The 12,809-nt window shown below is 42.9% G+C and overlaps 1 protein-coding gene across 2 annotated transcripts in view; it reads right to left on the bottom strand.

The window, feature by feature from the left end:
• Positions 1–1,357: 1,357 nt before the first annotated feature.
• Foxo1 (forkhead box O1) overlaps positions 1,358–12,809 on the bottom strand; it is an 82,573-nt gene continuing 71,121 nt past the window's right edge. Inside the window, exons 2-3 of one of the 2 annotated variants that reach the window (XM_031376217.1) lie at positions 5,054–6,405; positions 1,358–4,467 (exon numbers count right to left, since the gene is read on the bottom strand). In XM_031376217.1, coding sequence (XP_031232077.1) covers positions 5,068–6,405 — 1,338 coding nt within the window. In that variant the 3' untranslated portion in view covers positions 1,358–4,467; positions 5,054–5,067. The remainder of the gene's footprint in view (positions 4,468–5,053; positions 6,406–12,809) is intronic. The other variant, XM_031376218.1, reaches the window with a different exon arrangement.

The raw sequence follows: 12,809 nt of genomic DNA, 5'->3' as shown, positions 1-12,809 counted from the left end.
GTTTGTCAAAGCCGAATCCCGTGCCCACTTGGCCAGAATCCCTAGTCCCGTGGAACAAGGGCCCCCCCACCCCCCGCAAGAAATCCCGGTCCGCAGCACTCAAGTACACAGGTATAGACAGACTCTATGGTCATCTCTAGCCCACAGCAGACCCGAAATGCTGTTGACAATCTTGCATCTTCAGCCATTTATCAAGAAATGACTACTCAGGGAGTGGAGCTGTCAGGTTTCTGAGGAGTTCTGTTAGTATAAACCAATCAAGGAGTTCTGCATTTGGACCCCATCAAAGGTTTCAAAACCGTGCACAAGCCTCAGGGTTTAGTTTGTCGTTTGATTTTGGGTTATATATACTGGGCTTTTGGATACCACATTTTCAAAGAAAAGGTTCTGTTATGAGAGATGGCGGTGGGGGGGTACCACAAGCTGACTGACCTTTTGCTATCTAAACAATAAAACACTAGAATTCCCCATTTCTTTGTTACATTAACTCATCTACTTCTCTGGTAGGAAACAAGCAGAACCTTCTTTTAAAACAGAACTGTAATAACAGAATCCTAGTTTCTCTGGCAGTTTTTGGCAAGAGCAAATACACAGACATCTCTCTGCTCTGCAGCCACTGAGATCCTCTTAGAACAAAATGTATACTTGGGATCATCTGGCCCAGGAAAGCCACATCACCTTGTGTTTACACTAATCTTGACCCTGCTTTTGTCTTGCCGGAGTTTGCCTTCAGTCTGGAATAAAGCAAGGTTTCATACTTATAATTACTGGCCTAAATGGGGATCCAGATATTCCAAGGATGAAAAAGTCTAGACTGTTTGAGATAAGGTCTCTCTATGAAGTCCTGGCTATCCTGAACCATAGACCAGGCTGGTCTCTAACTCAGAGAGATCCACCTATCTCTGACTACTAAGTGTTAGGAATAAAGGTATATGCTATCACACCAGACTCTAGACCAGTGGTTCTCAACCTTCCTAATGCTGAGACTCTTGAATACAGTTTGTCATGTTGTGGTGACGCCCCCCAACCACAAAGCTATTTTTGTTAATTCATAACTAATTTTACTGTTATGAATCGTAATGTTACGATAGTTGGGATATGTGATATGCAATCACTGTGAATGGGTCACTTGATATCCCTCAAGGGCTTGTTACTGCTCTCTAGACTGCTAACTTTAGACTGCACTTCTTCACATTAGGTTGGTCATATGGACATGGTTCCTTCTTTCTTCCAAAGAAAATGCCAGAGCCCAATACACCATCATCACTGGGGTTGACAGTCTAACTCAAGTGTTTGATAGCTCAATAAAGACATGTTTGCTCAGGAACTTTTGAACACTAGGAAAGAAACACACCAAGCCACTTAAAGATCATTTATGTACATTTATGGCTTTATACAATTTATGGTAAGGATTGTTCTTGTATCTGTAAGTAAATCATCATCATCATCATCATCATCAGGCACTTCTCAGATAGTACTGGAACAGGAACAAGACATCTGCACTGTCACTCAACTCCACTGTTGAAGTGTGTGCGAGGGTGGGACTCTATCCTGATGGGACTTACAAGGCTGTCTATCCGTGGCCACAGGGCCTGGCTGTTTTGTCTGCATAAAGCACAATGCACACTATACTGAACAATCACTCCCCAGTTGAAACCACAGAGAAGTTTTTCACTTAAAATCAGTAACTTTTGAGAGCTGAAACTAAGAACTTGAAGGTTTTTGGGGGGCTAAAGGGGAGCCATATATTAAGCAGTTGAACAAGTTCAAATTGCACACCTTTGGGGAACTGTTTCCATTTTAAGTGACTTTATCCACTTACTGTTAGGTTCCAGGATTTACTGCTCACCAGGATATAATATTGGCTAATTAACTTAGACTCAGTTTGTCCAAGCAGAACTTTCCAAGTCGTACATCTATCACCTAAATATATTCCATACATCTATATTATGGAAACAATACATCTTTATATTTAAAATATCCAAATAGCTCTATAATACAATATGTTCTTAACAACAGGACAAACCAAAGGAACTAAATCAAAGAGGGCTACACGGGTGAAGTCTCTTCATAGAGCAATCATGTACAGTAAGACACCAGAGTGAGCATTCTCACAGAAAAGGACTCTCAGAGGTTGCATGTTTGGTGTTTGTTTCAAAACAGGTAAGAGGCCTTTCCTGGACCTCGCTGTGCCCCAGACAACTACCCATGATTCACACTATGATCTTAACACCAAGAAAAATGGGGGTTGCTGTTGAAGCTTACAGCTTCCGAAGGAAGAGCCACACACCTCTAAGTCACTCAGTGACATTCAACTGACAGGGCTGTCGCTGCCTCTGTTGAATGATTACACGCAGAGGCTCTTTCTTCAATGGTAAGAAATGGCAGACTGAGGAGGAAAGGGGGACCCGAGTTCTTCCACACCAATAAATTCTACTCCATTTGTAGGAGACTCTGCGTGGAGGACTTCATTTCTAAAACAAGTCCTGTTTTGGAGTGCCCAAACAAAGGTGGTCAGAGGAGCAGTGGCTCAATACATGTTTAAAATAGTGAAAGTCATGGTGGAAAGCTTATGACAAAGCTGGCCAATGGTGAAAACAGGGACTTTTTATTCTTGCCAACACACACACACACACACACAAACACCCCAAAGGGAGAGATAAGTAACATACTAAAACAACAAGTGCAATTTGGGCTTCTACATGGAAACCAGGCCTTCTCAAAAAGGCAAAGAGGGATGCTGTGTGGTACATCTACTCCTCAAACTGTGGGAGACTCGGGTATTCAATATGACTCGGAAATGCCAATGGACGGAATGGAAGGCAAAACAATTATCCTGGCCTGGTAGGATTTCAGGTAAACAGAAAGTATAAAAGCATAAATGTTTGAGACACATTAGCCTGCTCAAGGTTGAAAAAAACAAAAAACAAAAAAACTCTCAAATTCTTAAAAGCTAACGATTTCAAAATAAATGTACATTTAACTAACTCTGCCACTGTCTGTACTTAAGAACACAAAGCACCCCATAAATCACTGAAGTCCTATTTGCAAACTTCCTCCTTAAATTTACACTGTTCAGAGCCAAAGAGAACAGGGGTGGGGACTGAGAAGCGACGTGATTCTTCAGGACACAGCATTAACACCACCTCCATCCTGGACAAAAGCCTAGATAGAGCTCGGAGTAGGAGGCGAACCTCAAGTAGACAAAGAACATCACCTTAGATAAAGTTCCCCTTTCCTGAGCGACAGACAGAGGCTTCCCATGGGAACTGTGACAGTGTGGCACAGGGTATCATCTGGCAAGGCCTTCCTAGAGGGGCTGTACACACATGGCATGGGACATCTATCTGAAGACTTGGTGCTATGCACTGTACACAATTCACAGGGTAATAGAAGCAGGTGAAATTTCTTTAAAATACACACATAAATCTACATACAAAACAGAGTGTCTGTAACTATACATCACTTTCCTGCCCAAATGGCCAGAAACGTTGAATATGCAAGTACTAATTACAATGATTTAAGATTAGTCAGTCAGAAACATCAGGTATAATCCCAAAGTGTACAAACCAGTTGAGCACGTATAAAATTAGTACTAATCCAGTTAGAAATACAAAATGAAAATTATGAATGCAGCCCCCAAATACCTCTGATTTCACAAATTTATAAGCAGACAATGTAACAAAGTAGACTCTAGTTTTAAGAAAACATTACACTTCAGTATCTATTCCAAAAAATGTTGAGTCCTAACAATAACATCAAAAGTCATTCATCTGGAAATTAGAACCATTTTAAGGTGTTTGTACAAATTTGCAAATAACAAAATAAACAACAACAAAAATAATAGAAAAGACCTGTACAAAGCTGGCACTTAATCTTATTCTGCCCCAAAGTTTGACAAGTCCATCAATTTAGCACATTGATCACCGGCTACTTGGTTCTCAGACGAACTCTGTGGCAAGATGAACAGGTTCAGTCATTCAGCAGAGGAGCAGAATGGAGATCTCAGTTCATGATTCATCACTTTAGCAGAACACAGGTAGTACAAAGCAAAGTTTATCAAGACATGAGACCATCACAGTATTACAAAAAGAGTATAAACTTTTCTTGGACCAAGTAGATATTAAAAAACACACACACAAATACAATTCTGTATCTACTGAATATATACAAAACTTGAAAGCACTCCAGGATCTGAAAGTCTTTTCTGCAATTCCATGGTGTCGTGATTTTGGCACTTCATTGTAATGATTCCCAATGGCACAGTCCTTATCTACAGGAGCACAGAACCTGCGAATGCTGGGCAAACATCCTGCACAGGAAAGGGCTTCTGCGGCCAAGTCTGATGAAAGGAAAAAGGGATTTTTTTTTTAAATCAAGAAAACTAAGAGGAGGGGTGAAGGGCATCTTTGGACTGCTCCTCAGTTCCTGCTGTCAGACAAGCTGAAGGACTTTTTAAAATGTAGCCTAAGGGGGAAAAACACACACAATAAAAATATAGTCATTTTCAATTCAATTGTACTTAATCAAGTTGGGGGTGGGGGAAGCTACAGTTTTCTCAAACAGCTCAATTCAGTGGGTAAATCTTTTCTTTACTGGAAAAAATGGGAGAATAAAAAAAAGACCTTTGGCATCTGATTTGTATCAAATGTGTTCATTTAATTTAAGAGCCATCCAACAGTGAAAGGAAAGTCTTAAAAGCTGCTAAAGGAATCTGCTCTCTATTTTAACCTCAAAAGGCAAACTGAGGGAGGGAGGGAGGGAGGGGTGGTCAGTGGATAGTAACAGGTGCTTCCGGGCAAAGCACAATCAGGTGACATTAGAATAAAGCCCCATACAACCCTGGGCGTAGCTCTATCAGAATGCTGCCCTGGGTTAGATCTGAGCACCATGGAAGCCAGGTGTGGTAGGGATGCTGGTTATATAAGACTCTGTCTTTAATTAAGTTTTTTTTGTTGTTGTTTCTTTTTTTTTAAATGTCTAACCATGGAAGCCACATGGTACTGTGTCCTTTTTTCAAAAGGCCTTTTGATACTGGAGTGAATAAACTTACCTGCTCACTAACACCTAGCCTGACACCCAGCTGTGTGTTGTAGTCTTGACACTGTGTGGGAAGCTTTGGTTGGGCAACACATTATCAAAGTTAAAATCCAAGGTATCTCCATCCATGAGGTCATTCCGAATGATGGACTCCATGTCACAGTCCAAGCGCTCAATAAACATGCCATCCAAGTCACTTGGGAGCTTCTCCTGGTGGAGGGCACCCATCCTACCATAGCCATTGCAGCTGCTCACGGAGGAGTAGCTGCCCAGGGCACTCATCTGCATGGGGTGGGACAGAGGCACTTGTAAAGGTGTCTTCACTGGGGTCAAGCGGTTCATGGCAGATGTGTGAGGCATGGTGTTCACCACATGGGGCAGGGCACGGCCATTTACTGAAGACGTTTGCTGTGCATGTCCAGGGTGGGTGTGGGAACTGGGGTTCATCATTTTGTTATGAGATGCCTGGCTGCCATAGGCTGGCATGACTGAATTAGGGCCCATCATTACACTCTGGCCCAGGACCCGACTGTTGGGTTGGGCCACTCCAGGATCAACTGGTGACATAATATCATTGTGAGGAGGAGAGTCAGAAGTCAGCAACTCTTTCAGGAGTCCTGGGGCACAATTATACTGGTTCAATCCTCCATAACTCGATTTGCTGTCCTGCAGTGTCTGCATAGGCATCTGGGGCAAAGGGCTCATGCTGGGTTGGCCATATGTGTACTTTGAGTAGTTTGGGCTGGGTGAATTTAGACTGGTGTTTGGCGGTGCAAAAGAATAGCATGGTGTCTGCTGCATCATGCTGCCGGGCGAGGACTGGGTTGACACAGTTAAAGCTGTTGGGGAGGACAGAAGATTGAGATTATCCAGAAGGTTCTCCATGTTTTCTGGATTGCTGATCTCAGACAGACTGGGCAGCGTAGACGCCATCTTGGCAGCAGAGGGTGGATACACCAGGGAATGCACATCCCCGTCTCCCAGATCGTCCTGTTCTGTCATGATGGGGGAAAGTCTCCCACTGATGGTGCTAGCATTTGAGCTGGTTCGAGGACGAAATGTACTCCAGTTATCAAAGTCATCATTGCTGTGGGACCCAGGGCTCGCAGGCCACTTAGAAAACTGAGACCCAGGGCTGTCTCCAGGACCCTCCTGCCCGGACTGGAGAGATGCTTTTTTCTTAGCAGCCCGTCCTCGGCTCTTAGCAAATTTACTGTTGTTGTCCATGGACGCAGCTCTTCTCCGGGGTGATTTTCCACTCTTGCCTCCCTCTGGATTGAGCATCCACCAAGAACTTTTTCCAGTTCCTTCATTTTGTACTCGAATAAACTTGCTGTGTAGGGACAGATTATGGCGAATTGAATTCTGTAAAGCAAAACAGTATGTTAGAAGTGTAGCACTTCCTCCCTGGAAAACTTACTGCTTAATATGGATCATACACACACATACACATACACATACACATACACACACACACACACACACACACACACACACGCACGCACAGTGTTCACTCTGAACAGTTTAACAGCTAGCTCTTAATTTGTGTGGAGGTCAGAAGACAACTACTTTTGGAGTCTCTTTTCATCTTCTACCTTTACTTGGGTTCCAAGGATCAAACTTGTGCAGCAACAAAAGCTACCTCGTTGGCTCTCAACAGTAGTAATAAACACACTATAAAAGATCTCAAATTGATGTAGGAAAAATAACATCTAAAAAAAAAAAAGCACTTATTTCTCTAATTAAATAAGCTCAATCGTTTGCATTCTCTTTTATACACGCATACACACATATTGATTTTCCATATATTTCTTTTATAAAGTTTTTGGCCCTGACTCAAAAACAAAGTGCTTCCCAATATTTTCCAGGTGAAATAAACACCATTTCTACAAAGTGACATTCTCTGTCACTGGGCCCATAGCACAACAGAAAGGGAGATGAAGCAGGATCTATCCCTACTCAGGAACAAAAACCAAAAACAACACACAATATCCACGTATAAACCTCACTGCTCACGGGAAGAAAAGGCAGGAGGACTTTAAGTGAGTCTGAGGCTAGTTTGAACTATCTAACTCACCCCCAAAATAAATAAGTAAACAGGTAGATAGGTAGGTGTGTAGATAGACAGATTCCTCCCAAAGTTAAGACCTAAATTCATTTACACCATCAGAGTCTTTGTATCAGGCAAGTAAAAATAAATATAAAAAAAGCTATTTTCTTGAGAAAGTTAACTTGCCATCAAATGCAATATTCAAATGTGAGAACATCTCTGCTCTAACCAAACGACTAACTTCAGGACACTGTAGAGAGTATCCTGTCCAGAGCAGTAACTAGAGGGGAGACTGGGGTGAAGAAAGCTCCCCTAACTGAAGCCCTTCTGCACCTACTCAATGGACGCGCAGACAGGATATTACAACAAAACCACTGTAAATGTGTGCAAATTGCAAATACATGGGAGAATATAGGTCTGTCTCTTAGTCCTCAGATGAAGACAAGGAAACCCCACTGTGACTTCTGACGTTTGGGGGATCCTGTGGCACAAATCTGGGAATGTGAAGAACACTTAGGCTTTCTGCCCCAGTACAGCTGCTACATACTCACCTGGCAGCTTTGAAGGGGCCTAATGCCAAGTCCAGGGACAGTATTCTGGATATCTCACGATCTTCAGAGCAGAGCTATACACCTGGCTTCTTGACTTTTTGGCTCTGCCAACCTAGTATAAGCCTTAGTTGCCCAAATACTCTGTGACCCCTCTTGGACCACAAAACAACTCTAACTAGATTTGTGGTCACCCAAGGAGGCAGCCACAATGCCCACATCCTCATGTTGTTGACAGGGACTGAAGGTGCTCACAGTGCCAACATTGTAACAGATCAGAACAATACACAGGGTCAGACTTCTCTAGGACCCTGAGTATATTTGTGCTTTTTTTCAACAAGAGGTGGAAAACAAAACAAGTGTAGTGGTAATCTCACTTTCTAAAAAGAGACAAAAGGCAGACAGAGGCCTAAGAGAGCTCAGAAACCCATATTTCAAAATGTATCTGCACTACATTCCACCCAAGGATTGCAACACACAGCTATGTGTTAAGTCCTTCTGCCAGGGTGCATGCTGCCAGGGTGCATGGTGAGGGTGGATCAGGCATGGCCCAACAGGAGCTTTCTGGTTGAATGCCAGGCAGGTATGTGGGTATGTGGCAGTGGTAGTCTCTCCTGAGGCTTCATTCTGTTCTTCCACTTATGATCTATCTCAGCTCTAGGCCTGTTATGAGGGGGCAGCTCTTAAACTCCAAACATTTCCCCAAAGGCTAAGGAATACATTTCTTTCATGTTGTATCTCAATCTCGTGTATTTTCAAAACCATTCCTTATCGCCACCTCCCTGTCACCCCACCCCCACTCCATCACCCAGAACTATAGCTTTGGCTATGGTGTCCACCAACATCAGTGATCAAACCTCCCAATTCCTCCTTAAAAGCAGCAGCCTGCCTGGGCAGGCCTGGAAAGCAGCCAGCCCTGTAACTGCATTCTCCAAAGCCACCTACATGCTGGGAGTCTGGGCATTTGCACAATATTCCATCATGACAATTTTGTTCTTTAAACGTAATAGGCACACAGATAAGCTCTGATAAAACCTCTAGAAGAAAGGAAGTTTGACTCCTGTCCTGTTGCATTTCGTTAATAATAGAGTACGGGGAGGAGATCCTTCCAGAGATCAGCTTCCTGGCGGCCTGAAACTAACAGGGGAAGGGGTACAGCTCTATAAGCGGGGTGGTTCTGCACATATGGGGGAGGGGCATTTTCAGCAGGTCCGAAGAAGACATAGTAACGAAGACTCCTAAAAAGTTTAAAAATAGTTCGCTAACTTTGGGGCTAGTATCCACTAAATGCTTGGACTTCTGCTTATTGTTAGTGTTTTTTTTTTTTTTTTTCCCTTGGCCATAGCAATCCTTTACTTATCAAAATATCACACTACATATTTTTCTGAGGACATTTCAGGTCACTCTGAGTAATAGAGCTGTCTACTAACTTTGCCAACAATTAACCACCCACCCCCACAACAGGAAAACGTTTGCTGTGCAGGGCTTGTTACATAAATTCCTGTTTTTCATGCAGCCAGTGGGACACTAAAGAGGAGCAGGCTTGAGGTGCTAATGTCCACAATTCTCTGCTGGGAGCTGCCTACAACTGATAGAGCTCTGAGAATTTATACTCTCAACATTCTATCCCAACAAGCATTCTGTGAGGAAATAGACGACCAAGTGCTACACACTTACCCAAAGCCTGTGCCTGTATGACACCATTAGAGAAGAGCTAAGGCAGCCATCTCCTCTGAACCAGGCACATTTCCCTGCTGGCTTTCTGGGCCAGTGAAGCCTCACACATTCCTAATGCTACCGAATGGCTGAACACTGCAAGCACATTCTAAGGAAGCCTGACACAAACCAGTTCTGCCAGTACGGTAGACACAAACCTGGTGTACTCTGAGGGTCAACTTGTCCTGCTCCTGAGTATTCTACTCCATGCCCCCTATAGACCAGACTCCGAGTTCCTTAACCCAAGATTAAACTTAAGTTTCTAACCTCAAAGCCTCTAAAAGGTGTTCTACACAGATGAGTTCAGTAAAACTTTGTTGACTGACACCCCAAAACATTACAGGGAAGATGTGATGTTTCAGTGTCTATCTCTTAGGCATCCATTCACGTTCCAAATTAAGACAGCTCATGGTACAGAAAGCAGAAAAGGAAGTAGGAAGGAGCAAGGACATAGGCTACCCTCCAGAGGTTCTGTGAAAGGAGTCATTTGACACACAGAGAAATGACCCTCCCAGAGCTGTCTAGGAGCTGTCAACTTCCTCCTCAGCTTCTATGTCAAGGACAGTCCACCATACTAACAAGGCAGCAGGTGTAAAAACGCCTGTCTCCATTAATAGGAATGAAGTTAGTTAATAACACTACCAGGACACCAGCATCTTTAGAATAGTATGTTTTGTACATGTATATAATATATATAACCGGATTCAGTGTTCCAGCTAGTACAAGGCATCCATGTTATTTACGGGAAAGAGCAGCTGGTGTCGAGGAAGGGTCTGATGGTTCTCAACACACTACAGTCAGCTTCCTACAGTCCTTGCTGGCCAGAACAGAGCTGCTTCAATGAACGTAGCTGGGCATCTCCACTGGGTCGGTTTTGACTGAGATCTACTGTACTGTCCCAGGGTGGGAAATGCCAGGCACTAGGAGGAAGGAGGAGAGCCCTTGAGACATGGGACAGGATCATTTTGCTCCTTGTCCTCCCAACCAAGATGTTTTTATCCTCCCATTCAAAACCAATCATCAGGCAGTCACTGAAGTACAGAATCTATAAATCTGTATTTACTTTTAAGTTTTAAATCACACACATAAAAAATCTATGTCCAACAATGTGCTATAGAACACACACTATATATATCTGAACTGCATAAACAACTTAAAGCCCTATCAAAAAAGGGCTTGAGATGTAAAAAACCAAACAAAACATTGGAAACCACTCATCCATCATAGTAGACTTCTAGGAATGCTGAATCTCCAACAAAAATCAGGTGAGGAACTCATCATAAGTCAGTCAAACATGCCTCTTACTACCCCCAAAGTCTGTTGAAAAAAACTGCCCTGTCCCCTGCTTACTAGTTTCAGTTCCTGTCACCTGGTGGATCTGGTGCTTCCTAGACATCTCTCTTCATCCTGATTTCCAGGCCCCTGGCTCTCAGAACCCTGGGGTATGACTTCAGCCACACTTGAGCACTTGAGCTTGTTTCTCAGCTGTGCAAAGGCCACTTCCTGCTGGCCTAGGTCTTTCTACATTTCATATTTCTTTCTACTTTTCTATTTTAAGTATACCCTTGGTCTTTCTTTTCAAACAGTAATAACCACGAGGTAGCAATTTATGCTGAATGCACCTTGCTTATGAAACCCTGGCCTTTGTACCTTACAGCTTTTCCTTTCTAGCGTACTGTTGTGGCTACATCTCTTCTCACCGTATGGGGAAGTCTACATGCAGACAGATGTCACTGGCCTCACTTTAGAGAGGGGGAAACTAGAGCAGAAAGAAGCCCCTCCCCCCATTTAGCTAGAACTCAGGCAAGGTTTTGTGATTACCTACAACACTGCTGCAAAGCTGACAAAAACTAACTCTTTATATTCACTTGTATCAAGAATCAAAACAACACACTGGAGTTACATGAGTATACACTGGGGGAGAAGAAATAATTCCACTTACTATATAAAACCCAGAGTTTGCCTTAATGGCTAATAAATTTACACAATAGGACTTGCTTTCTAGTGGGTTCTTTATGACAAAAAAACCATAGCAGCTACACTGAGTTTCAGGTGTGCATCATCCCAGGCAAAGCCTATGTAAAGAGGCTACGAGGACTCACAAAGAAAATGAAATGGTCTCCAGAGAGCTTCATCTGCTGAGACTTGCCACAGGACTGCATAGGTGGTGTCAATAACCAACACAAGAACCTCATGTTCAAAGACTGGAACATTTCCTAAAGTATTTCCCCACATTTCTGAACTTTCTAATTGTGCACAGTTGTTGCAGACATCTAGCAAGTATCGGTCCCTCCTTGTGCTTCCTTTTTACACATCCATGTAAAAACGCACTAAAGACTCAAAGTAGCAAAACCCACTATTCAACAGAGTTCAAGCTACTAATAAAAATGACTAGTGTCCAGTGTTCTTGTAAGAAGGAATCATGTGACATTTACTTAACAGTTTGTGTGTTTAGAGACATAAATTGTTAATAGTGTACATAAAATCTGACTCAAAAACATGTTGTAATAGAAGACTTGCTATGGACAGTTAATCCATGCCTTTTTCCATAAAGATGGTTTCATTTCCGAGCCCTATGCTCACCTGAATACCTCTAAACCATAATCCGTCTACACTAAAGTCTTGACACTTTTCTGGTGATCCCAAAGCTGTCCTAAAAGTTCTAGCACACAGCAATCTATCTGTCTACACTCTCTCTAAGACAAGACCCTCTCTCTAGGCCATCTGACAAGCTAGATTACCAAACTGCTGTGGATTCACATTTTGCTCTAAAGTGCTTCATCTTATTCAAATCATTCCAGAGTAAAGAAAATTCCTCTAAAGTAATTGTCCACTGAACACAGGATGGGGGAGATTCAGTTGTCATGCAAAATAACAGCAAAAAGAAGAGGCAGGGTACTCAGGGGTAGCACGGGAAGCCTCCTGCTGCTTCCCTGAGATGCTGCTCAGGCATCTGGGAAATGGCTGATGAGGCAGAACCAAAGGTGGTAGTCCTGGAATGAGCCAGTCAGGGTCTCAATGACTACTGGCTCTTAACACCTGTCAATGGCTATCAGAGGACTACACAGGGTAGAGTGGGGTAGTATGTATGCATGAAAGGGCCTGGGTATCCCCTTGACACAAACTGAAGGAAATAAAACCGGCTACTTTGTTATAGGAAGTAAGGAATATATAAACAGGAATTTTTAAGCCATCATGAATGGTTCCAACTCGACTAAGTCATTCATCACAAACTTCCTGTTTGACGGGCTTCCCCAGGCTTGTTTCCACGTCCTCACAGCTGAACTGCAACCCTTGTGTTTTTATTCCCCTGACATACATTATAGATTTAATTCTGGGAGTGTTTAGTGTATTTTTGATATCTTTGTCTTTGGCAGCCTGTATCAGAATGTCCACAAGACTCCTTCAGGAGAGGAAAGACATGTTAGTTGATAAATGAAGGAGTGTATCTGAGG

The sequence above is a fragment of the Mastomys coucha genome, unplaced genomic scaffold, assembly GCF_008632895.1.
Source record: "Mastomys coucha isolate ucsf_1 unplaced genomic scaffold, UCSF_Mcou_1 pScaffold16, whole genome shotgun sequence".
NCBI classification, from domain to species: Eukaryota; Metazoa; Chordata; class Mammalia; order Rodentia; family Muridae; genus Mastomys; species Mastomys coucha.
Note: the sequence above shows the minus strand (reverse complement) of the source record. Positions and strands in the feature narration are given on the sequence as shown.